General features: G+C 43.2%; 1 protein-coding gene across 3 annotated transcripts in view; it reads left to right on the top strand.

Moving 5' to 3' along the window:
- Prkar2a (protein kinase cAMP-dependent type II regulatory subunit alpha) overlaps nt 1–27,468 on the top strand; it is a 65,092-nt gene that overhangs the window by 8,411 nt on the left and 29,213 nt on the right. For 2 of the 3 annotated variants that reach the window (XM_087560755.1, NM_019264.2), the window contains 3 exon segments: nt 17,356–17,391; nt 20,461–20,510; nt 22,980–23,063. In XM_087560755.1, coding sequence (XP_087416881.1) covers nt 17,356–17,391; nt 20,461–20,510; nt 22,980–23,063 — 170 coding nt within the window. 3 annotated transcript variants of the gene reach the window in all.

The raw sequence follows: 27,468 nt of genomic DNA on the forward strand, positions 1-27,468 counted from the left end.
GTCCTGTGCACACAGCTGAGCTCTCTGTCCACCCTCTTTTTTTGTTTTTGTTTTTAAAGACACAGACAGCTTTATTACTTTAGAACTTACCCGCTAGGCACAATTGCTGGACACAGACAACTCCCACCTGGAAATGTGTGCCCTTAAATCTTCCCCTCCACCCTAAACTTGTATCAGCCCATGACAACCTCTTTTTTTTCAAGGAGAATCTCATGTAGTCTTCAGGTGAGCAGGACCATGAACTACTGCCTTCACCTCCCAAAAACTTAGAATATGGGTATGCTCCGCTGTTCCTGAGTTATTCAGTATTGGGCATGTGAACCTTGGGCCTCCTTCATAGTAGGCAAGCACTCTACCAACTGATCTATATTCTTATCCCTTTTTATATTTATTTTATGTAAGTACATTGTCACTGTCTTCAGACACACCAGAAGAGGGCATCGGATCTCTTTACAGATGGTTGTGAGCCACCACGTGGTTGCTGGGAATTGAACTCAGGACCTCTGGGAGAGCAGTCAGTGCTCTTAACCACTGAGCCACTTCTCCAGCCCATTCTTAGCCCTTCTTTTTTTTTTTTTTTTTTTTTTTTTTTTTGGGAGCTGGGGACCGAACCCAGGGCCTTGCGCTTCCTAGGCAAGCGCTCTACCACTGAGCTAAATCCCCAACCCCTTAGCCCTTCTTAAGATGTTTTACGCACTTTTTCTTTCTCTCTCAGGAGGCGTGCACACACTCTTTTTCTTAGGTTTTATTTCAAAGAGGTTTCTTAAAACTTGAATTTCCTGACTTTTCCTGATGATTAGAGGATGTTGGACGTTCCTGAGCCCGTGGATCCTATTTGAGCTTATGCTTTAAGGATTACTCAGGTCCAGGGCTTGTCTCTGGAAACACCAATCATATGGTTAGGGAGAACTGATGTTCAGAGGCCGCCTCGCTGCCACGGTTACCACACCATTCTTTGTAAGCATCTATCTTTATTTGTAATACCTGCTGAGCTGTCTTTTTTTTTTTTGGTTCTTTTTTTTCGGAGCTGGGGACCGAACCCAGGGCCTTGCGCTCTGCTGAGCTGTCTTATTGGCTCTTCACAAATGGGTAATTTTGTGTCTAGTTGACATCAAATGGAAATATGGGGAAAAGTATCAGTTCTCTGAAAATATTTCCCTTTTCCATTAATGGAATGCGTCAGTCAGCTCTTTCTATATTCTGGAAAATTATTTTGTTCAAACGAAAGATTCTTACATACCGTGTTCACTTGGCATTTGTCATTGTAAAAGCAAGGACAATTTTGTGACTTTTTTTGGAACATAGCTGGTACATGTAAGGCAGTTTATTCCTAAGTTGGAGTAAATTATTATAAAAATGAACTCTAGTTTTCTCTCCCAGTTAAAGCTTGTTACATAAACTTGCTTAAAATTAAAAAGAAGAAAGTACAGGTTTTTTTGTTTTTTTGTTTTTTTTACTTTAGATTTCTTGTTTAAGCCATCTCCTCCCACAGTAAAAGTGTAGTCCTAGTTTGATACAAAACAAGAACAGACCAAGCAAACAAAACACCCATGAGTTCTTCCACTCACTTTATTGGCCCACATGGGGGTGGAGTAAATGGTCCAAACTGGAACTATGGCCCTGTTACCTAGGTGATAGTCCGGGCCCCCAGGGTTAGGGAAGAGGGACTGATTACTATTTGTCCAGGGAAAGGGTTTGATCCTGTTGTGGACCTGTTGGCCATGAGCTTGTGTCTTCAAACCCTCTATGGTGGTGATACTTCAGGAAAAGGTTAGCACACTCACTTCCACCCCACTCAGCACTGTGAAATAGTCGAGGACTTCGAACAGGCAAGTTCAGGCCCCTCTCCCTGGCTGTAGGCACCATTGCGTGCAACTCCCATGAGCCGGAAACCTGGGATGCAGATACTGCCACCACCTCTTGGGCCTGGCCTTTGTGCTTGTTTTTGTTTTGTTTGTTTGTTTGTTTGTGTTTTGAGATGGTTTTGTGTACTTCCGAAAAAAGTCCCAGTTACCAACTTGCTGAGAAACCAAGGATGACCATTAAGAATATAGTGTTTTATAGACCAGAGATTAGCTTGTTTACCTAAATTTTCGGATTCCATGCTTGGCATTCCTCCACACCAAAGTGTCCGCAAAACTTCAGCATCCAGAAGCACTTGTTTTTTAAGTTTTTAGCAGCACAAAGCCCTGGTTACTACCTTCCTCACTTCTCTAAGTGTGCCTGCATGGAAAAGAATCAGTAAGAGACTTATTGAGGAGCATGGGAAGGGGAGGGAGGGGAGTGAATCTTATTTTTAAGTCATGAAAACAATCTCAGGACCATCATTTTAACAGTGGGCTTGGAAAAGAGTTTAATCTTTCTTTAATTTTTTTTTTTCTCAGCACTCAAGAGGCAGAGGCAGATTTATCTCTCTGAGTTGGAGGCCAGACTGCTCTACAGAGTGAGTTCCGGGAAAGCCAGCATTACATAATAGACTCAGGCTCAAAAAGACCCCAAAACAAAACAAAAAACCCAACTTTTTCCCCTTAGGCTGGCAGAGTTCCAGGCCTGCCCGAGCTATATAGTGAGACCTTGCCACCAAATATGTATTTATAGTTTTCTTAGGTTCTTAGGATATAACTTCTCTAGGACAACTGGTTAAAAGAACCTTTAAATTTTTGTTTTATGTGTATGTTTTACCTGCAGGCGTGTCTCTGTACATGTATGTGCATGGCTGTGTGGTGCCACAGCTTCTGGATCCCTAGGAACTGAAGTTACAGTACAGTGGCTGTGACAGAGCCTCCCTAAGGGGCCAAGCTAGGAGTCAAGTCCTAGCCCTCTAGAGGACCAGACAGGGTTTCTGACTGCTTCTCCCCAGCCCCCAAAGAGTTTGACTTTATGTTTTAGGGATTGCTTTAATTTTTTTCTTTTGGTTTATGTCTTTTTTTCTTTTTGGTTTTTCAAGACAGGATTTCTCTGGGTAGCTGTCCTGGAACTCACTCTATAGACCAGGATGGACTTGAACTTACAGAACTCTACCTCCCTCTGCTTCCCCAAGGGTTAGGATGAAATGTGTGCACCACCACTCAATGGATTCGTTAGTATCCTTTATGTACATGTGTCAGCGTATGTATATGTGCACATGTTGTACATACACGCGCATATGTTTATGTGTGTGCATTTGGAGGCCAGAGGTCGACCTTGGTGGGATTCCTTAGGAGTTCTTCCCCTCATTCTTTTTTTTTTTTTTTTTTTTTGGTTCTTTTTTTCGGAGCTGGGGACCGAACCCAGGGCCTTGCGCCAACCCCTCTTCCCCTCGTTCTTTGAGATAATTTCTTTTTTTTTTTCCTCGGAGCTGGGGACCGAACCCAGGGCCTTGCGCTTCCTAGGCAAGCGCTCTGCCACTGAGCCAAATCCCCAACCCCAAGATAATTTCTTACTGGGCCCCAGGGCTCCCCAACTTGGCCAGCCAGGGAAGCACGGACAACCATTACTGACTGTGTGTGGGTGGTGGGGATAAAGCGTAGGGGCTTGAGTGGCTGTGTTTTCCCCGAGTGATTTCCCCAGGTGCACCCTGTTTTCTGGGTTTGTTTATTTGCTTTGCTTTGTTTGAGACAGGGTTTCCCTGTGTAGCCCTGGCTGTCCTGGAACTAGCTCTGTAGACCAGGCTGGACTGGAATTTACAGAGATCCTCTGCCTTTGCCTCTCTGCCTCTCTGCCCCTCTGCCCCTCTGCCCCTCTCTGCCCCTCTCTGCCCCTCTCTGCCCCTCTCTGCCCCTCTCTGCCCCTCTCTGCCCCTCCCCTCTCTGTCCCTCTGCCTCTGTCTTTGCCTGAGTGCTGGGATTAAAGATGTGTATACCACCACCCGGCTCCTTTCCGGTGTTTTGTTTTGTTTTTGAGATTAGTTTTAAAATTATGTAGCCATGGCTGGTGTGGAACTGGCTATGTAGACTAGTCACAAGTTTTGAGCTCCTCCCGCCTCTACCTCTTATTGTGCTGGGATTATAGATACTCTATATCAAAAGGCCAAGGATTATTTTTCTCTTTATATGTTTAAATGGATCTGAAGTCAAATCTATAGACAAGATATATTCACAGAAGACTGACTATACCTTACATCTTTCACTCATTCCTTCCTGTTCTGATTGATAGCAGTGGTTTTCAGTTTTGGGAGCTTAAAAAACAAAAAAGTCAGACGTGATGGTACCTCCCTTTTAATATCATCAGGTGAATCCCTATGAGTTTTAAGTCAGCCTGATACTCCTACATAGGGAGTTCCAGGACAGCCAGGGATACAGAGAAAGACCTGTCTCAAAAATCTAAAATAATAACTAAGCAATTAACTCGTGGTTTAAAGGGGAACCTGGAAGAAAGATAAACTCAAGCATCAGTGTGTTTTCAGGTTCCTAGATAATAATGGTTGTCATGGGCAGAGAAAGTTCAGAACTACTGACGTGAAACTTTTGTTTTGGTGGACTTAACGATTTATCTTTCCCCTTAAGAAGCAGAAAAGATGATATATAATAGTTCTCGTTTTTATAAATAAATGCCAGGCAGTATACTACAGAGCTCTTCTCTAAACGACCTTGTGAAGAGCAGCCTGTATACAGTGTGCATTGAACAAGCTCCCAGGTTAGACATCCGCTCACTGGAGCTAGAGAATGTCAGTGTGTGGTAGAAATTATGAGAGGTTTTTTCTAAAGCTATGATTGAGCAATTTAAATGAAGTCATCCTACATATTTATACCATTCTAAAGTTAACGAGTACTGAGTGACACATCATGAATACATGTATGCCTGGGGACCTGCATCTAATTGAATGATTCAGATCTACTCATTAGCTTGATGTGTCATTTCCTTTGAATTACTGGTGTATGATGTATCTCAAGCTTTAATTACAAAATATGTGAAATTTTATTTTCACTTATTTTAATTCTTGAGATGGCATATCACTGTGTGGCCTTGGCTGGTACAGAACTCACTCTGTAGACCAGGCTGTCCTCAAACATGAGCTCCACCAGCCTCTTCCTCCAGAGTGCTAGGATGGGAGGTATGTGCTACACACCTGGCATAAAATTTTATTTTCTTATATTTTTGGTTGTGAGCCTGGCCTTTAACGGCTGAGCCATCTCTCCAGCCCAAAATTTTATTTTCTTAAGATTTATGTTTATGAGTTGGGCAGTGGTGGTGCACACCTTTAATCCCAGCACTGTTGAGGCCAGCTAGAAACTTTGTCTTGAAAATCAAAAAAAAAAAAAAAAAAGAAAAGAAAAGAAAAAGGGAAATATTTTTATTTTATGTGTACATGTATTTTGCCTGTATGTATGTGTACCACATGTTTTCATGCATGCATGAGATTCCCTGAAATTGAATTTATAGACGGTTGTGCACCTCCATGAGGGTGTTGGGAATTGAACACGGGGCCTCCTGTAAGAGCAACACGGGCTTTTGACTGCTGAGCGCTCTCTTCAGCCACATGAAAAGTTAGTCCTTTTTGTTTTTTTAAAAATTTTCCACCATACCCATAACCCACCCGACCCCACTCCCCGCCATACACACACACACACACGCACACGCACACACGCACACACACACACACACACACATTATGTTTTGTGTTTCTTGTTTTTGTTTTCGTTTTTTGAGACTGGGTTTCACTGTGTAGCCCTGGCTGTCCTGGAACTGGCTCTGTACACCGGGCTGGCCTTGAACTCAGAGAACTGCCTGCCTCTGTCTGCCTCTAGTCTGCCTCTGCCTCCTCAGTACTGGGATTAAAGTCATGTGTCCCCACTACCCAACTGAAAATTTATTCTTTTTTTTTTTTTTTTTTTTTGGTTCTTTTTTTTTCTGGAGCTGGGGACCGAACCCAGGGCCTTGCGCTTCCTAGGCAAGCGCTCTACCACTGAGCTAAATCCCCAACCCCCTGAAAATTTATTCTTAAGAAAATGAAAATGGTTTAATTTTTCCAATGAGGTTAAAGCATGGACAAGAAGGTTGAGCCAGTCAATGTATGTGCTTAAAAATGTCTTTAAAGACAGTTTTACTCTGCAATTCAGGCTACCCTTAGCCCTCCTTAGTGTTGGGCGCATAGGCCACCAAGTCTGGCTTAGAAAATCAATCCATAATATAGGTTCATATACGTTTATTCCTTGATAACTGATTTGCACTAATTAAACTCACTCACTATTGGCTTACCTAGAAGACAAACACAGCAGGCTCTGTATGCAGCTCCACATCTACCGAGCCATAGGCGTCTGTTGTCCTGTTGCTTTGTTTTGTGTTGGGAATTGAATTCCAAGTCTGACTCACAACAAGCACTACCGTCCACTCAACCACACTCCAGCTATATACTTTGTTTTTGACTTCTAAGACAGGCCCTGGCAGGCTTAGCCTGGGACTTGTTATGGAAACAGGCTGGCTTTGAACTTGCAAGGGATTTGCTTGTCTCACCTTTTTTTTTTTTTTTTCTTTTCTTTTCTTTTTTCTTTTTTCTTTTTTTCGGAGCTGGGAACTTGTCTCACCTTTTAAGCCCTATGATCATAGGCCTATGCTGTAATTCCTAACTCTATTTTCTTTCTCCCCTCCCCTCCCCTCCCCTCCCCTCCCCTCCCTTCCCCTCCCCTCCCCTCTCCTCTCCTTTCTTTCTTTCTTTCTTTCTTTCCTTTCGATTCTGTTTCATGTAGCCCAGGCTGGCCTTGAACTACTTCCTGATCTTCTTGCCTCTTTTTTAAGTTCTGGAATTCCAGGCACATTCGTAGCACACGTATAACACAGATACAATACCTATACACATAAGGGTTGGGATCAGCAAGATACCAATAGCCAGAGGGAGTGGAAGTGGACAATAAGGGGAATTCTCTGTGGAGAGCCGGGTCTTTACCATACATCAGAAAATGGTTATTTGGAGCCTGCCAAGTTTTGTTTCTAGATTTGGAGGCTTCTTCATTTGCTTGCTTGTTTTCTTTTTGCCACTTCTGACTTAATTTCTAACCCATACTACATCTTGCTTCTGCCTTGACCAGTCAAACTCTGTATTTAGATCCTGAAAAGTGTTCGGCCTTCACCCTGACCCATGGTTACAGACCATGTGTTTAGGAGGCTATGAGGAGAGGGAGACTTTGAGAAATGGCACTGCCCCAGATGTAGCGACCCAGAGGAATCAGGAGTTGTAAGGCTGGTGAGTTAGTTCTCTTCTGGACCTGTTGAATGCAGGCCCAGCTCTCAGAGCTATGATTCCAGCTGGCATTCAGTGGCCTGCGAGTCTGAAGAGGACAGAAGTGATGAGTGAAACTTATCTTTTTATGGCTTTCTCCTCTGTATCTGCCTTCTCGTTACCTGAAAGCTGCCTTCTCTCCCTCTTATTTCTCTCTTACTTGCCAGTGAATTGCTTTTTTTCTTTTAAATAAACCAACCAGTTCAAAGGCTTTTTTTTCTGCCAAGCAACAGCCCTATAAGGTAGGTGCTATTATTATCCTGTGTTTATAACGAGAAACTGAGACTCAGAGGTTAAATAACTTGTTCAAGGTCTGTTTCTGCAACTGCACAGCTTGGCACCTTGACCTGACTAGGGACAGTGACGGGATAAAGAAAGGACAGACACCAGGGGTTAGTGTGCTGTCATTCTCTGATGTACAGCACAGTGCAGAGAGGTTAGCTGGTCTTGGCAGCTGAGCAGTCCCAGGCTGCAAACGTCCAAGGCAAAGCAGCTGCAGGTACTGGATTTTACACACACTGAGCAGTTGTGTCTGTACACACTTGGACCAGAGGAAGGCTTTGCCAGTTCTGAGCCTGGCATAGGAAGGAAACGTTTTGCCAATTTCCCACGGTTCTGAGGCCCTGTCTATGTCGACAATACACATTCATCCGGGGCTTCCTCTACTCCCCAAGGTCTCTAAGTAATTGAGGTGGCTCTGGGATTTAAGCCCAAGCTGAGGGCACAGATGTCATAATCAGAACCACTTTTGAGAAGGCGAATACTTGACATATGAGTAGAGTGTTCACAGTGCTCTTTCCTAAGCAAGAGATTTTAATTTTTAAATTTATTTTTTAGGTCTGTGAGTTGAACCCAGGGCTTTGTGGATGCTAGGCAAATATTCAAGGCCCTTTTAGATTTAAAATAAAACAAAACAAAAAACCCAAGGGATGTGATGACAAAGGTTTTCTCTGAAAAAGGGAACTTCAAGTGATTACCAATACATTCTCTTTTTTTTTTCTGGTCTTGTTATAACTGCTGCTTTAGGCACACTGCTGGTCTGCCTTCTGGTGGCGTTCTTCCTTGGTGATACTATAACTGAGTTTTCTTTCTGCAATAAACATTTGTGACCTTTCACTCCCTGTGGACGATTCCCATTTGCTCCTCATGCTTTTGTAGTTTTCTTTCCAAGCTGGAGAGCAGGCTCCTCTGTCCACTGCTTGCTACAGTCCAGGGAAGCAGCGTGACAGGGAGCAGTTGGCTTGGCTGGGGTCAGGTTCCCACTCTGTAGTATGTCGTCTTCCCAGCATGCACCAGGAGTGCTGTCAGGCCTCCAGCTAACTTAGAAGTGGGCAGCAGCACTGGGGAAGGCTGAGGGTCGCTCGTGCAGCACAGCCACAGCAGAAGAGGGGTGTGTAGATGTCTGCTCAGACAGGCTGCTTCAGTTGAGCAGATCTTACTCTGCGTAGACGGAACACTGGAGAACAAGAGCCTTCCTCCTGTAGGAGCTTCTAACCCTGCGAGAGGGGTTTTAATTTGCTTTGGATCTATAATTAGAATAATTGAATGGTAGAATTTATTTTTATTTAAAAGCATAAAATGAAGACAGGCAGGGTGCCTTACACCTTTAATCCCAGCAATCGGGGCAGAGGCAGGTGAACCTCTGTGAGTTTTAGGACAGTCTTGTCTATACAGAGAGTTCTAGGACAGCCAGAGCTACATAGAGAAACCCTGTCTCAAAAACAAAAGCCTGTGAAAGCATCTTTTATTTGCCTGATGTAATTGTCTCTGAGGCTCACTGCCTCTGTCTGCTAACCCAGTCCTAGTCCTGGAAACTTCTAGTCGCCGTACAATCTAATCCAGGCCTAGAATGTTTTCAGCCTCTGAGACTTGCTGCTCAATACGCTCACCCTTTCTACTTCTTTCTGCTCTCTGATTGGCTGATTCACCTCAGCTGCTCTGGCTCAGACTCCTCTCCAAGCTGACTGACCCAAACTGGCTTCCGACTAGCTCTTCGGTTGAATCACTCTGCTTGGCTCAAACTAAGGCTAGCAATCTGTTCTAATTCTCTGGCTTGTTCTGTGTTCACCTGTTCAGCTTGTTCTCTCTTTGTCTTTGTAAAACTCTCCTGGTAAAGGTGCCTCCTTCCTTCTTCTGTCTGCACTGCCCCTTAAGTAGCTTCCCTTTCCTCTCTCTTCTCCTGAGAGTTGGGCCTATCCTATTCTGTCAGATCTTTCTCTGATTTGACACTTTGTCTACCACGATTAGACATCACTTTCAAACACGGGTGCTTCCTTCTATAAACTAACTCTACCTTCATTGTTTGGGATTAACGATGAGTACAGAAGGTGCATCTGCATTCCTGCAGGGGGATCTCAGGGTTTACAGTGTGAGCAAACACACAAACACATTCCTATGAGCTGTCAGGTCTCGATGAGTCTTAAAGGGCAGCTGTCTGAGTCTGTCTCCCCTGCTTCATAGTACAGTGAAATGAGAGTTGTGAGGAGTCTGTGATGACGCCTTTAAAATGTTTTGCAGGCCAGATGTGATGGTTCATGCACCTTTAATTCCAGGATTAGGACAGCAGAGGCAGGCAGGTCTCTATGAGTACTAGGCAGCCTGGTCTATATAGTGAGTTCTAGGACAGCTAGGGATTACATAGAGAGAGACTTGTCTCAAAAAAAAACAAAACAAAACAGGGAAAGGCTGGCATAATATTTGCACATGGTAAGACTCAAGAGGTAGCTTGATTGGTGAGGCTTGCTGCCAAACCTGAAGGCCCGACTCGAGTTCAGTCCCAAGAACCCGTGGTGCAAGGAGAGAACACATCCTGCAAATTCTTTTTACCCCCAGACATGTATACACATACAATAAACAAATAAATGATAAGAAAACTTATAATTAACAAAAGGCATTTGAGCAGGGCTGGAGAGATGGCTCAGAGTTCTTGCTGTTCTTCTTCTTCTTCTTCTTTTTTTTTTCGGAGCTGGGGACCGAACCCAGGGCCTTGCGCTTCCTAGGCAAGCGCTCTACCACTGAGCTAAATCCCCAGCCCCTCTTGCTGTTCTTCTAAAGGACTCAGATTTGTTCTAGCACCCACACTGGTGGCTGGAAACCACTGGTAACTCCACCTCCAGATCTTCTTTTGCATCTGTGTATACCAGCACACATGTACCATTCACTCAGCACACACAAAATACATAAAATAAACTTCACAGTATTTGCACAGGCTATACAGGAGAACTGCTCTGGGAATTTTTTTTAAAGATTTATTTATTTATTATATATAAGTACACTGTAGCTGTCTTCAGACACACCAGAAGAGGGCATCAGATCTCATTACAGATGGTTGTGAGCCACCATGTGGTTGCTGGGAATTGAACTCAGGACCTCTGGCAGAGCAGTCGGGTGCTCTTAACCACTGAGCCATCTCTCCAGCCCAGCTCTGGGAATTTCTTATTTAAATTTTTTAATTACATCTGTTCATTTAGTATGAGGAGGCATCTCAGGGCTTTACAAGGAGGTTAGAGGCTAACCCATGAGATTCAGTTCTCTCCTGTCGGGATCAAACTCAGGTTGTCAGGCATGGTGGGAATTAGCTTTCATAGTGTCTAAGTTGCCCGGGGTTAACCTTGAATTTTGTTAGTAGTCTAAATGGGCTTGAACGTCTAAGCCTCAGAGTCCAGACTGTGCAAACCTGTAGCCTTATGCCAAGATCCAGTTTCCTAGGCTTTGCCTCTTTAGTTTCTGTGTTCAAGTGTGTGGAGGGAGAGCGTTTCGTCCAGTTCGCCCACTGTGGGTAACATAAGATTAGACAAGGTTTTGCTTTTTATAGTAGACAGCTGTGTTTACATGTTCTGAGTTTAAAATATTCATGCCTATTTCAGAACTAAATTTTTTGAGAATAGCAAAGAGGACTTCTGTACTATAAGCACATTATAAACAGAAATACTATGAACAGTGTCCCAGATAGCAGAGCGGCAGCTGCAGGCCGAGCGGCAGCTGCAGGCGGGGTTACTAGAGCGAGCAGTGCAGTAGAGCAGGCTGGCAGCCCAGGAGCCTTTGTAGTGGTAGTGGTGGTTCTCAGCTCTGGAGATGAGTGCATACGAGGCTCCCTCTCTACACTGAGGTACATCCTCTCAGCTCTGCGGAATCTTTTAACTGGTGGGCCATACTGTGTTGTTGGTTGTGAAGTCAAGGTGGTCTGGACCTCGGGACCCCTTGTCTCATGACTCAGCCTTCTGAGTGCTGGGATTGGACACTTGCTATTCTTGTCACACAACTACACTTTTCAAAAGCATGTTTCATGTGTTTGTTTTGCCTTCGTGTAGTCCATGTACCATGTGCATGCTGCATGCCAAGGAGGCCACAAGAAGGTGATGGTTCCCTTGGAAACCAGAGTCACAGAAAGCCATGCGCTGCCATGTGTGTGCTGGGAGTCAGACTCGGGTCCTCTTGCTGCTTTTCTCTGCTGAGATCTCTCGAGCCCAGAACCGCATTTTAAAAAGTTTTAAGTAGGGGCTGGGGAGATGGCTCAGTGGTTAAGAGCACTGACTGCTCTTCCAGAGGTCCTGAGTTCAAATCCCAGCAACCACATGGTGGCTCACAACCATCTGTAATGGGGTTGGGTGTGTCTGAAGACAGCTACAGTGTGCTTATATACATTAAGTAAATAAATAAATCTTAAAAAAAAGTTTTAAGTAGAATATAATCATCCAATAGAATACTGAGAACTGTTTGCACCCTTAGCTGCTGGATGGCAATGAGTAAAGGACGTGGAGAACTATTGTCGTCTGGTCACCGCACCGTAACAGCTAAGTCTTTGATCCGGTTGGAGGTTGTACTATTTATTGCCATCACAGATAGATTGTGAATGCCATAAGATCTGCTCAAATTCAAGTGCCTGACAGGCAGCAGGGGCTCCATAAATACTGAATGAATAAACTGTCATGTCTCTTGCTATTAGATCAGCTTCTTTTTTTATTATTTATTTATTTGTCTTTTGAGACAGGGTCTTACTGTGTAACTATGTAACTCTCCAAGTTGGCATCAAACTCACAGATCCTCCAGTCTCTGTCCCGAGTCCTGGGTTTACAGTCATGAATGACCAAACCCAGCAAACTCAGCTTCTCTTTAAAGCTAGTCCTCTGTATGCATGGGTTCAGTTAACTTTTGGTCGAATATACTGAGTCATGTCCTACCCCAGAGATGAATATTTTGGTGCATATTTGTGATAGCATGATTTAAAGTGACTCTATCTAGCAAATATGTACAAAAGATCTGTAGTAGCAATGGCTGGGCATGGGGGTCAGTTGCTTGCCATCAAGCCTCAGTTTGATCCGAGGAACCTAGATAAAGGTGAGAGCCATTCCAAAGGGTTGACCTTTGATCTTCAGACACACACTGTGGAGTTTGCTTTTGTTTTCTGTCCTCTCACATATAATCATGGACAGACACACACACACACACACACTCACTCTCTCTCTCTCTCTCTCTCTCTCTCTCTCTCTCTCTCTCTCTCTCTCTCTCAAACCCTCCCCTTCCCCTCAGAAAGTTCTATAGTCTGCCAGGCTTTGACGATACCTGGGCAAGCAGAGATAGATCTAATTTTATTTTTTGAGTAATGACAGGAAGGGAGACCACAATCAACCAAATAAATGACTTAAGCTCATTTTAGCTTTATGCTGTGGCATCACTTCTCTGAAAGGAAGGTATTTGGGTTTTTTGTTTTTTTTTTTTTTTTTTTCCGGAGCTGGGGACCGAACCCAGGGCCTTGCGCTTCCTAGGCAAGGGCTCTACCACTGAGCTAAATCCCCAACCCTGTTGTTTTGTTTTTTAACAGAGCCTGTGACTGGAATATGACCTTATCTGGAAAGTCAGTTAAAGCTTCCTTTTCAATGACTTAAAGAGAAAAAAGTTGTAGCTTCAAAGACTCCAGTGGGTAGGTGTTCCCCATGTGGTGGTTTGAATAAAAATGGCCCCACAGCCTCATTTATTTGAATGCTTAGTTATTAAAGAGTGGTGCTATTCAAGGAGAAGGAGGAGTGGGTGTGACCTCACTGGAGGAAGTGTCTCATTGGGTTTGGGCTTTGAGGTTTCAAAAGCCCATACTAGACCAAGTTCTCTTTCTTGCAGCCTTGCAGCCTACAGATCAGGATGTAGGCAACTGGATATTCTTGTCTGGATCTTATAGGACAGATAGGAGAGGTATAAATGTGAGCTTTTGTTTGAAATTGTGAGCATTATTAAGATCTTTGAGGGCAAGAGTGATAAAGCAGAAGGGGGCCTCTGACTGGCAGGCATGATGGCTAGAACCCTGAGCACCGCAGCACCGGCAGAGGAGAATGAACCTGCAGATATGGGGGAAATCCGGCATGTGGTGTGACTGAATGAAGACATGGAAACAGCATTCAAGTTTTGTTTTTCCTAGCAACCACTAAGGAGCTTGCACTTGAGATTTAATTTCTTTTCTGACAATGTTCTGTTGTTTCATTATCTCAAAAGGCATAACCGAGATTAGGTTGCTATAATTTTATTGTCTCCTAGTAACAAGAAAAGCACCCAGTACTTTTGTAAAATAACACTACCAATGTGAAGTGTCATTTCTGTTTCCTACAGCTCTAAGCCTATTGTCAAGCTACTTGAGACAATCTGTCAAACGCTCAAGTAAGCTAAGGCTGCTTCTGCTTCTCTCCTGAGCTGTTAACATGAAGACAGGACCCAAGGAAGGCATGAGTTGGGCTTCATCAGTAAGATTATACTGCCTGAGATGCAAACTGTTAGAAAGCTATAGATTTTAAAATAGAGATAAACATATTCTTGAAGGATAGAGTAAAACAGTTTCAGAGTAAGGGATATTGAAAAAAGGAGAGTTGAGTGGTTTGCATTGGCTAAAAATGACAGATTTTTAAAAAAAAAGATTTTTACAGAGGTCCTGAGTTCAAATCCCAACAAGCACATGGTGGCTCACAACCATCTGTAATGGGATCCGATGCCCTATTCTGGTGTGTCGTAGACAGCTACAGTGTAATCATATGCACCATGTGGTTGCTGGGAATCGAACTCAGAACCTCTGGAAGAACAGTCAATGCTCTTAACTGCTAAGCCATCTTCCCAGCCCTAGGTTTTTGTTTTTTTAAGATTTGCTTATTTTAATTTTATGTGTATGAGCATATGCCTGCATCACGAGCATGCAATGCCTCTGGAGGCCAGAAGAGGGTGTCAGAACATCTGAAAGTGGAGTTACAGGCAGTTGTGAGCTGCCAGGTGCTGGAATTCAAACCCAGGTTCTCTAGAAGAGAAGCAAGAACTCAACCCTGAGTCGACTCTCCAGGAGCTGTGCTGGGGTAGGATAGATTTCTAAGTAGGGCAGGTTTTGTTTACAGAGTACAGAGTTATCTCTTGTCCTTAGACAGTTAATGTCAGATGACTGAGTTAAATCCATATATAGCTAGTTTTCATAAAAACTTGAATATGAAAATGTTATGTACTTTTGTAGTTCACATTATAGCTGGGTAGTGGTGGCACATACCTTTAATCCTAGTACTTGGGGGCCAGAGACAGGTGGATCGATCTCAGTGACTTTAAGGCCAGCCTGGTCTACAAAGTTAGTTCCAGGACAGCCAGGGCTATACAGAAAGACTCTGTCTTGAATAATAAAAATAAAAAATAGAAAGAAAGGAAGAGAAGAGAAGAGGAGAGGAAGTGGTTACATGCTTGGGAGGGGAGGCAGGAAAACCTAAAGTTCAAGGCCAGCTTTGTTTACACAGACCCTATTTCAAAAGACAATGCCAAAAATTAAGTAACCACTGCTCTGGGTTTATCTGTGACTTTTTCTGCAGAGGTTCAAGTACTTTTCACTGGCTTTTATGGAGGAGGAAGAACAAAAGGTGATTAAAATTGAAGATTTCCATAAATATTCACAACTGACATATACTTTTCATATATCAAGTCAATCCAGAACATTCTAAAACTGTGGGTTCTCCTTTTTGTTGAAAGCTTGAGTTTGTTTTGTTTTGCAAATGAAGTGTCCATCAGAGCAACCAGAGAATGAGGGAACTATGGCTTTGAACTCATTTGCATCAGTTTCCTCCTCTGGGAAACAGAGCAGATACTGCCTGCCTGAGAGCTGGCATCCAGTAGGATTCAGTAGATTGACGTCCAGTCTTGTATGTCAGGGCTCATGGACCAGCAGACTTCCTGTGGACAGGCCTCTTGTGACCAGAAGTGCCCTGCCGTTGGCCGCCTGACTCTTCCTGGAGCCGAGATCCACATGCCCACCCTTCCTCAGCCCTAGCTCCTGTCAGCTCTTACATCATCTGAAACTTGAGGGTATTACCATATGATGGTTACTTTTGATTGTCAACTTGGCAACATAGAATCACCTAGGAACAGTCTAAATGAGGGATTGTCTAGGTCATATTGGCCTGCAGAGGACTCTCTGAACTGCTTTAATTGATGTAAGAAGTCCCAGCCTAAAAGCTGGCTGCAGTATTTCCTGAGTTTAGATCTTGGACTGTATAAAAAAACCAGAAAGTGAGTGAATGCATGCATGCATGGTTTCCTTCTCATCAATCTTGACTGGATGCGACTGGATGTGACTGGATGTGACTGGATGTGACTGGCTGCTTCAACTTCTCCACAGCCGTGGACTAGTCCTATGGTGCCTAGAACTGCAGCCAAGTGAACTATAAAGTTCTCCTATAAAGCTGCTTTTGTCACAGCTCTGTTTCTAGGCCCCAGTTTCTCCTTTTAGAGAGTGGGAAAGTTGTTTGTTTGTTTGTTTGTTTTTCGGAGCTGGGGACCGAACCCAGGGCCTTGCGCTTCCTAGGCAAGCGCTCTACCACTGAGCTAAATCCCCAACTCCTGTTTGTTTGTTTTTTAACGTATTTCTCCATTCTTCACCCTCCCTCCCTTTTCCCCCATGTTAAGGATTGACCCAGGGCTTGACAGATGTAAAACAAGTGCTCCTGCCATAGTTTCCGGCCCATGCTTTGGTTTGGTTTTTTGAGATAGGGTCTTGGTGGATAACCCAGACCCTATGGGTTTGGTTGGCTTCAAACTTGTAATACTCCTGCCTCAGTTTCTCAAGCACTGAGTTTACACGCATGTACTACCATACCCTGTTATATTTTAATCATTTTTTAATGTGTGTGGGTATTTTGTCTAGTTGTATGTGCACCACGTGTCTATAGGGGCCAGAAGAAGGCATCAGATCTCGTGGAACTAGAGTTAGAGATTTCTGTGCGCCATCATGTGGATGCTGGGAGTTGAACCTGGATTCTGGATGAGCAACCAGTACTCTTAACTGAGTACTTGCTGAGTCATCTCTCTGATGCCATATGTATTTTTATAGTTACAAATCTATTCATTGTCAGCAGGTGTACAGTATATGGAGGTTAGCAGACAACCTCCCAATAGTTCTCTTTTTCTACCATGTGGGTTACAGGAAGGAATTCAGGTCATCAGGCTTAGTGACAAGCATCTTTATACAATAAGATTTATTTTATTTAGGTTGGGGCTGGACAGATGGTTTAGCAGTAAAGAGTACTGACTGCTCTTCAAAAGGACCTAATTTCAATTCCTAGCACCCAGTTGGTGGCTCACAATGGTCTGCAACTCCAGTTTCAGGGTCCTCTTCTGGACTCTGTGAGTACCAAGTATCCACATGATGCATTGATGTCCAGACAAAACAGCTATATACACATAAAACATAAAGTCTCACAATAAAATTTAAATCATATGTATGTCTGTGTGTGAATATATGTAAGTATAAGTTCCAGGTTATTTTTAGCTGCATACATTCCTCGGGTCCCCGCGGAAGCCTGAAGAGGACCGGAGTGGGGAGGTGCCCAGGGTAGGTCCCCATGTGCCCAGTTAGCACACTGAGTTATAGGGTGCTCTCTTTATAGGACCATGTTGAGTAACAATAATTTGTGGTCAAATATAGAAGAGTGTGGACTGACCTTGCATTGACTTGGGGGTGCTTAGTTCTTCTTCCAGAGTTCTTTTCAAAAAGTGGGGGTAAGGGGTGGGGGATTGAGTGCTTGCCTAGCAAACGCAAGGCCCTGGGTTTGGTCCTCAGCTCCGAAAAAAAGAAAAAGAAAAAAAAAAAGTGGGGGTAAGAATAGAAGCTTGTGACGTAATGATGACTAAATGTTGGCTTTCTTTTCTTTTTACAGTTCCGATTCCCAGCAAATTTACTAGACGAGTATCAGGTATGCACTCTCTTTTATGACATACTGCTGAAATCCTATTTTAAGGTATGAATATATTAAGTGAGCATAATTCCTCTCTTAACCTGAAAAGATAAGCTAACAGTATTTTATATATATTATACTAAAAGTAAAACTATCTGTGATTCCTTCATTCTGAGTAAACGTGTACAATATTACAATTGCTTTCTTTGCATCTGACTCAAAAGATTTTTCTGTATTTACAAATAGAAAATTATTTCCAAAAGAGATTTTTCATGTTACTATTTTAGCACCCTGGATTATCCTGCCATTAAATTTCCTCATGAGCTTTAAAGTCACTGAGTCCTGTCTTTAGTTGCAGCAGGGGAAGCGGCATTCCCTGGTGAAAGACTGACACTGTCTGACCTCTGCTCTCCTCAGAGGCAGTGTAGATAGGGCAGCAGGGGAATGCTGCCCCAAGTGTGTCTCCTCTTCTCTACCTGCTCAAGAACAAGCAGTGGAGCTGCAACCAGAGCTTTAGCTCAGCTGACGTCCTCTGGTTGTTGACAAAAGTTAATGCTTTCAGAATTCAGAAATCTATTTGTGTCTGCATCCCCATTCTGAGTCAGGGTCTTACTCCTCCAGGCTGTCACCCCTGTTTAAGGATGACCTTGAGCTTCTGACCCCGCCCCCCGCCATGTGTTCAGTGCTGGGGATGGAACTTCATACTCTACCAGCTGAGCTAAATCCCCAGCCTCTGTTTGTTTTTTCCTTTATGGGACTAGCTTGATAACATTTTTTTTTGTTATTTTATGTATTGTAGTCCAAGTTTGTATTATTTTTTTCCAGCAGATGAAAAATATTTTTATTAAAGGTTAAGAAACACACAGCATGGCAGGTAGAGAGAAAGACCCCTGCAAAGCAGAGGGGTAGACTCTGGAAGTAAAAGTCCCCAAATATTATATTAAAATATTTGTTATTTATTTTTTTTCATGTGTTAATGGGTATTCTGTCCACATGCTTGTCTGTGAGCCACGTGCATGCCTAGTCCAAGATGGCCAGAAGAGGGCGTTGGATCCTTTGGGGCTGTAGTTAGAGAGGTTGTGAGTGAGGTGCCATACTGGTGCTGGGAATTGAACCTGGGTCCTCTAGAAGAACAGCAAGTACTTTTAAGCACTGAGCCATCTCTCCAGCTCCCCCAGCTCTCCACATTATTCTTTTAAATAAGTTTCTTGTTGTTGGTAGTGGTGGTGGTCTTTTTCTTTGCTTTTATTTCTTTTAGAGAGGGACTAATTGTGTGGTCCAGGGAAGGATTCATGATTTTTTTTTTGTTTTATTGATTGATTGATTGATTGATTGATGATTGATTGATTTTGAGACAGGGTTTCTTTATGTAGCCCTGGCTGTGGTAGAACTAACTCTGTAGACCAGGCTGTCCTCCAGTTCAGAGAGCCACTGCCTCTGCTGGGACAACTGTCTGTCTAGTTGGACTCATACATTTCTGAAGCACTGCTTTCTTTTGTTTTATTTTGGGACAGATCATGTGTGGCCTAGGCTGGTCTTGAACTCATGGCAGTCCTCCTGTCCTCAGCCTTCTGGGTTCTGGGTGCAAGTACACACTGCCATACCTGTTCTAACCGCTGCTTTCTCGATACAGTCCCAAATTAGTGCTGTCTCCAAAACATGTCTTATCAACTTTCAAATTTCATTCATCAAAAATAAAAGGGGAAGAAAAAAGATTTCTTATATACACTGAGGCTTTAAAACACGTCCCGCAGAGATCTGCATGTTGACACCTGTGTGTCTGTGCAGTGGGTTTCTGACTGCTGGTGACTGACAGGCTAGTTCTCTGGGAATCTGGTACTGTGTCAGTTATTTATTTTTAAAGATTATTTATTTACTTGTATATGTGAGCGCTCTGGCTGCATGTACACCTGCACACCAGAGAGGGCACCAGATTCCATTACAGATGGTTGTGAGCCTCCCAGTGGTTGCTGGGGATTGGATGCAAGACCCCTGGAAGAGCAGCCTCTTAACCTCTTAACCACAGAGCCATCTCTCCTGCCCGAGTTATTTATTTGTGCATGTAATCTCTTTACTAAATAGCACTGCCATGTAGGGCATACATGCTTACAATGTACTAAAATAGTATACTGTATTTTTTCCTACCACAGTTATTTTAAACTGAAATGTCACTAACTGTTGCTTGATATAATTTAGAAATCCAATAAAAAGTTGAATTAAGCCTCACCACCAAATCTATACGTTGAAGCCATCTGATGGGATTATAATTGTAAATATAGCCTTTAAAGGGGTTATGATCCACCCCACCAAAAAATAAGGACTTTTGTCCTTGTAGAAGGAGGAAGGGACCTGGGGAGGTGGCCAGGCTGGAACATGCTTGTAATGAAAGTTTGAGGAACTGAGTGAATCCCTAACACCCACAGAAACGTTCTAAGTGTGGCAGCACACATCCGTAATCTCAGTGCTGGGAGGGTGGAAGATGAGTGCAGCTCACCAGCCAGTCAGCCTAACTGAAGCCGTGAGCTCCAGGTTCAGTTAAAGACTATCTTAAAAAAATGAGGTTGCAGGGTTGGGGATTTAGCTCAGTGGTAGAGCGCTTGCCTAGCAAGCACAAGGCCCTGGGTTCGGTCCCCAGCTCCGAAAAAAAGAAAAGAAAAAAAAAAATGAGGTTGAGGCTGGGGTAGTGGAACGTGCCCTTAGTCCCAGTACTTAGGAGGCAGAGGTAGATAGGTCTTTGAGGCCAGCCAGAGCTACACAATGAAACCCTGTCTGAAATACATACATATATACTTGATGGATGGATGGATGGATAGAGGGATAGATGGACTGATAGATGAATAGATAGATAATGGATAGACAGACAGACAGACATACAGATGGATAGATGGATGGATAGATGGATAGATAGATAGATGGATAGACAGACAGGTAGATGGATGTATAGATGGATGAATAGACGGATGGATGGGATATAGAGTAATGAAAGAGGTACCCTCTGGCACACATATGAACATGTGACATCATACTTTCTCTCTTTTTTTTTAATCACATATTTTATAACTTCCATTTTTTTTCTCCAATTTTTAGTCTGTGCAGAAACGTTTAACCCTGATGAAGAAGAAGATAATGATCCAAGGGTAAGAACTAAAGCTAAAGTATTACAAAGAATTGTATCTTCCATTAATTTTCTTCTACTACATACCTCATATAAACCACTGATAGTGAAAGTAAGTGTGAATTAAAATCCCTGTGTGAGTCATGCTCTCACAAGCAGACCCTAGCTTCTCATGTTTGCATACCTGTGTGTGGGTATAGACTATAACACTAAACAGGCAACCGCAAGAGAGGAGCAAGAGCTGTAGAGGAAAGCTGAGGAGGGCAGGAGAACGCCTGCATCCTGGAGAGGGAAATGAAAAGCTTACTGAGGGTTCAAAGGTCAAGTGTGGGGGGAGGAGAAAAAAAGGGGATTGGAGAACAGAGGAAGGAAGAGAAAGAACAAAAAACAAAATTTGCATGAAAAATACCAAAGAAAACTTAATGTTTTGTGACTAAAGTAAAATTTAAAAGTATCTATGGGATACCATTTTTTTATACAATAGATTGAAACCAGCTCTGGTTGAGGGTTTGGTGAGGGTTTAGTCAGCTGACATAGTCAGACTCAGCAGTTACCAGGGAAAGTTCTTCCTAAGGATACACAAATGGAGAGCGTGACATTGTTGTAGTAGTGAAAAGTGGAAAAAACCCCAAACTGAGTCTTACTAAAGGAATACAATTTCCTATTGCAAATGGCTGGCGCTGCTTCCCTCTTTCTACCTTTGTGTGGGTTCTGATGATTGGGCTTGGGTTGCCAGGTTACCATAGCAAGCACCTTTACCTGCCGAGCCAGCCCCTCATATTGCAAATTTAACGCATTTATTTCTGGTAAAAAACATGTTTAGAAAATAACTTAGTAGGTCTCTTAATTATAATTTTTTTTAAAGATTTATTCATTTATTATACATAAGTACACTGTAGCTGTCTTCAGATACACCAGAAGAGGGCATCGGATCTCTTTACAGATGGTTGTGAGCCACCATGTGGTTGCTGGGAATTGAACTCAGGACCTCTGGAAGAGTAGTCGGGTGCTCTTAACCACTGAGCCATCTCTCCAGCCAATTATAATATTATTAAGTTGTAATGTTTCTTTTTAGTTGAGCATTTTTGACTATAATAATGGTAATAGTTTTAAAGCACCTACTAAATGAATTTAGGTATTGTTTTAGAGACCCTACATATATTATTTAATTCTTATGACAACTAGTTTGTGAATACTACTGCTGTTAATAGTGTTACTGTCGGTGTGTCAGCTGTAGCTTACATAGCTGTCATTAATTACCATCTCCATGTAGTTGTCAGCAGGCACACGGACTGATTATTTTCTTTTAAGGTGCTCTTTCTAGGCTGGAGAAATGGCTTGGTGTTTAAGAGCACCTGCTGCTCTTGCAGAGAACCCACCTCTAGTTTCCAGGACCCATGCCAAGTGGTTCTCAACCACCTTATAGTTCCAGCTGCTCTGGGGGTTGGACATGTCTGGTCATGCACCTACCACACACTGACACACACATGCACATAACTAAAAATAAAAGTTTAGTGGGCTCTGCATTCAAAATATATCCAAACTTCTCTGCTTCTTGTTACCTGCATGGTTACCACCTGGGTAGAAACCACCATTGTTGTTGGGACTGCAGTAGTCTAAGCTCTCGTCTTCTACTCAATTTCTGCCTTCCTGTAGGCCTAACTGTAGTCCTAATCCTAACCCTAATTTAACAGCCAGTGTGATCCTTCAGATATTAAATCTGTTCCTGAATTGATAACCCCCGAGTTGATAGAGAAAGTTCCTTTTATTCTATGGCCTGTGTATAGTGTCCTCTATGAATTTGGATATCCCTCCCTGACTGGCTAGATCTGATCTTTGTCTGTGTCAGTCTCCTCTCTCAGTGACTTGTCAGATCTGCTATCCATTCTCGCACCATACAGTGTCTTCTCCCGTTCCCACAGCCGTCTCGCCACTTACTCTCTCAGGTTGCACTGCTTGAAATCTTAGCACAGTTGTCACCTTCTCAGTGGGGCCTCACCCACCCAGTCGTGATCACGCTCTCATACTTCCCTGCCTGGCCTGCTGACTGTCCTCGGTCTCGCCCATCTCCAACATAAGGGCGAGTGCTCTATCTCTGTGTTCACTGTTTCTCCAGAGCAGAGCAGTGCCTGCAGCTGGGTGGATGTTCAGTATTTATTGAAGGAACGGTTTATAACTCTGCCATCCAGATGAAATTCTGGAGGCTCCCAGGACAGACGATGATTGCAGCCATACAGACAGCAGATGGCTCCAGAGTCCTGCTTGTTACTCCTGTATCACGTCGCCTTTCCACAGCAACACGCTGCTTGCTGTTTTTATAGAATTAGAGTTATAACACATGCACGCACGCACTCACACACACACACACACACACACATGCACACATGCACATACATGCATACACACGCATGCACACACACTCACACTAATTTTAAATGGGTGATTTCTAAATGTAGTAAAGTAACTGCCTTGGATTCCTTTCTGCTGGCAGGTGGTTCACCCCAAAACCGACGAGCAGAGGTGCAGACTTCAGGAAGCCTGTAAAGACATTCTGCTTTTCAAAAACCTGGATCAGGTAACACTGGTTTTAAAAAGTATTTTCGTTATGATGATATTTTAGCTTTTTCCCTATTTGGCATTTAACTAATTTTTAGCATGTTAGCTGCAGTTGAATTAGGCACACATTTTCAGATTTGTTTATTTGCCAAAAAATTGCCTTTATTCTGTTGATCACGGTAATGAAGCTATGGTTACCCTAGTGATTTGGATGCAGCTAAGTTATGCCGCCATGAAATGCCAGGGTAATGCGATCCTGGCTTTGTTTGCAGGGTCTAAATTTGTTTAGCAAAGGAATTGGTTTCCCGAGATGCCCCTGTGGCTCTCATCAGCATAGCAGCTAGTCCACCCCAAGTGTGTGGTTGCTTCACATAGAGGACCTCTTGTAATGGCTTCAGGTTCTGTGTATCTGCAGGTCTCACATAGCATGTGTGGCCAGGGGTCCCTTGCAATCTGTGTGTGTGTGTGTGTACATGTATACCATAGTACACATGTAGAGGTCAAAGGACAACTTAAATAAATGATCTCTTCTTCTGTGTGGGATCCTAGGGATCAAATTCCAGACATCAGGATTGTTGGCAAATGTCCTTACTTTCAGAGTCACATCACTGGCCCTCCGCTTTATTTTTTGAGACAAGGTTTCTCATGGACCTCAGTGGTTATCCGTTAGCTAGCCTGGCTCCCAGTGAGCTCTGAGGATCTGCCTGTCTCTTCCCATCCATGCTGGGTTATTGATGCACCTCTGTGCCTGGTTTTTATGCAGGTCCTGGGGATTCAAACTCAGGTCCTTTTGTGACAAGCACTTTACCCATAAGCCATCTGCACAGCCACAATTTTTAACATCCTGTCTGTAGCAATTGTCTGCATTGAAGGCCACATTCTAAAGCCAGAGGCTTGGCTGAGGCACTCCCAGACTGTGCAGGGGCAGGAAGACTGGAGTTAGGATTCCCTTACTGCTGAGCTCTTAGGGAAGACTGAGTGAGGATTACTGCAGCACTCTAGGAAGCTCACTGCTTTGTGCTCCTGACTTAGGGAGTCAACCATCTCTGCTATTTGTCAACCTGTCTGATAGAGATGTCTTATAGGAATGCCCAAAACTTTGTGGTGCTAAGACTGAATAAAACAAGGACAATGAGCTGAAGGAGTGTCCTGTTTATCCAGAGTAGTCTTGTGACCGCCATTGTCCCTGAAAGACCCAGCCATGTAAAATAAACAGAGAGAGGCTTTCGTTTTTTACTTATTATTAATAAAGCCATTTGTCAATTTTGTACTCTCAGAATTGTAGGAAAGTTTTACTTCTCAGTATTGAATACATTTTACCATTTTTCTTTTTTCTTTTTTTTTCCGGAGCTGGGGACCGAACCCAGGGCCTTGTGCTTGCTAGGCAAGTGCTCTACCACTGAGCTAAATCCCCAACCCCTTTACCATTTTTCTTACTGAAAAATAACTGATCCGGGTATGGTGGAACATAAATCAGCAGGAGGAGACTGAGACAGGAAGACCTCAAGCTTGAGGCTGATCTGGGTTGCACATCAAGAGCCTGTTGGGAGAATCAAAGAAAAAAAGGGACTAAGGAGGGAGAGGAGAGAATTCGCTTCCTCTGTTGAATTTTTGTTGTTTTTGAGCATGTTCTCGTATGTTTGGGTGTGGGCCAGAGGCTGATGCTGGGTACTGTCCCCACCACTCTCCACTTTATATGTAGAGGCCCGATCTCCCACTGAGCCCAGAGTTGGCCAGTTCCCCGGGTCTAGCTATCTAGCTTGCCGCTGGGGCCCCCCCCCCGAGTCCTGCCTCGTTGGCACTGGGATTATAAATGAGCTTCCCCATTCACCTCACATTTCTCCCTGGGTGCTGTAAGCCCGGCCCAGGTCTCTGCACTTGCATGGCAAGTAGTGTACCCATGAGCTGTCTCCTCAGCTCTATTTTCTCCTGTTTTTATATTCTTACTCCGTATTCAGTCTTACAACAAATTTATACCCATTCCTTGCCGAAGGGGTCACCATAATTCTTCCTAAGGAACAGAACAGTCATCCTTTCTGTAGTCTGATGTCAGCACACTTTGACTCGAGTACTCTGATGTGCATATTATGAACTAGAGTTTGACTTACGTATGTTTCTAGTCAGTCTATTTTCTTTCATTGCACACTGCTAGGGGTTGAGCCTAGGACCTCACACATTCTGGGAAGTGCTCTAGGTCTCCTAGCTGGCCTGGCATTCAGTTTGTAGAGCAGGATAGGCCCAGCCTCAAGGTTTTTTATTTTTTATTTTGAGACGTTCTCTCCCTGATCTGCCTAGGCTGGCCTGTAGCTCACTCTGTAGCCCAGATAGTCTTTGAGGATCTTCATACCTTAGCCACCCTAGTAGCTGAGGTCATAGGCCTACACTGTCAGATCTAGTGGGAAAGACACTAATCTTTAGTCTAGAATATAGTTTCCCATGTATCAGATTTGACAGCTCCATGCACAGGTGATCTTTAATCAGATACTATGTAATTATCTAACCAGATAATCTAGTTGTCCTCAACCTTAAAATGCCTTTTCATGATTAATGCTGACCCTCCCTATTTTGGAGACAATTATTATTTTGATTTATTTCATAATCAATTAGTTCCATTTATTTTAGAATTTCATATAAGTAGAATTATACATCATTAACACTCGAAATGTAAATAAGAAATACTCAAGTTAAAAAAAAGAATTATACATCATATATTATTAATTTTTTTTCTTTTTTTCAGATAGGGTCTGTCTATATAGCCCTGGCTGTCCTGGAACTCACTTTGTAGACCAGGCTAGCCTCCACCTTACAGAGAGCCACCTGTCTCTGCCTCCTGAGTGCTGGGATTAAAGGCATGTACCACCACCTGGCACAACATGTATTCTTTTTTCTTTTTCTTTTTTTTTTTTTTTGGAGCTGGGGACCGAACCCAGGGCCTTGCGCTTCCTAGGCAAGCGCTCTACCACTGAGCTAAATCCCCAACTCCCCACAACATGTATTCTTAATATGAGGTTCTTTCCCCCTTGCATTTTTGGTGTTCACTCATGTTCATTTTTAATTTCCTTTGTCCTCAGCTTCCTCCATTCCTGCCTTCTGTTTCCTCTCCATTTCCTTCCCTGCTTCTCCTTTCTCTTCTTTTCTTTCTTTGTGTCTCATTATGTAGTCCCAACCTAGAATGTGTTACTATATAGCTCATGCTGGCCTTGGACTCACAGTCTTCCTGCCTCGACCTCCTGAATATTGGGATTGGAGAAATGTACCACCACACTGAAGATAATGCCCATTTTCAGCAGGTTTTTGTTGTCTTTATTATCTATTTTTTATTCAGTAATGTAGCTAAAGGCAAAATTACTGAGCTGTGGGGCTAGAGAGATGTCTCAGTGGTTAAGAGCACTGACTGCTCTTCCAGAGGTTGTTAAGTTCAATTCCCAGCAACCACTAGGTGGCTCACAACTGTCTGTAACTTAGTAATATACAAATATGAGACCTGAGTTTGGATCTCCAGCACCCAGATAAAAACCCCAACATGGTCCCATACACTTATAACCGTAGCACAGTTGGGAGTGGAGACCTTCAGATTCTTTTTTTTTTTTTTTTTTTTTTTTTGGTTCTTTTTTTTCGGAGCTGGGGACCGAACCCAGGGCCTTGCGCTTCCTAGGTAAGCGCTCTACCACTGAGCTAAATCCCCAGCCCCGACCTTCAGATTCTTAAAGTTCACTGGCTTCCCAGTCTAGCCTGTCAGTGGGCTCTGGGTTCAGTGAGAGACCCTGACCCAAAAGATAAAGTAGGGAACAGTCAAGGGAAGACACTCGTATCCATCTCTGGGCCCCACATACATGTACACACAAATACAACGCATTCCCAAATACAAATGGGCATACAAGTTTTATAAAATTCAGATTTACAATAAAGTCAAAAGAATAGTTCCGTGAACACCTTTAAATGCCTTTAAAACAATGTGTGTGCGTGATGTATGCATGCAGTATATGTATGTGTATATCTAGGTATGCACACCCAGGTGCTTGCAGAGGTCAGAAGAGGAGGCTGCGTGTCCTGTTCTGTCATTCTCAGCCTTAGAACTTTAATACAGGGTCTTTTATGAGCCTGAAACTAAAGCCCTAGAAATTCTTCTGAATTTATCTTTTTTTTTTTTTTTTTTTTTTTTTTTGGTTTTTTTTTTTTTTTTTTTTTTTTTTTTTTCCCGGAGCTGGGGACTGAACCCAGGGCCTTGCGCTTCCTAGGCAAGCGCTCTACCACTGAGCTAAATCCCCAACCCCTGAATTTATCTTTTACCTTCATGTTTTCTGGGATTACAAGCTGTGTCAGCTTTTTACGTAGTTATCAGGGATTTGTACTTAAGTCCTGTTTGCATTCCCAGTACTCCTCAGCCCCGTGACTAGTTAACAGGTTCATCGGTTACTCTTTTC

The sequence above is a fragment of the Rattus norvegicus genome, chromosome 8 (assembly GCF_021556685.1).
Source record: "Rattus norvegicus strain SHRSP/BbbUtx chromosome 8, alternate assembly SHRSP_T2T, whole genome shotgun sequence".
NCBI classification, from domain to species: Eukaryota; Metazoa; Chordata; class Mammalia; order Rodentia; family Muridae; genus Rattus; species Rattus norvegicus.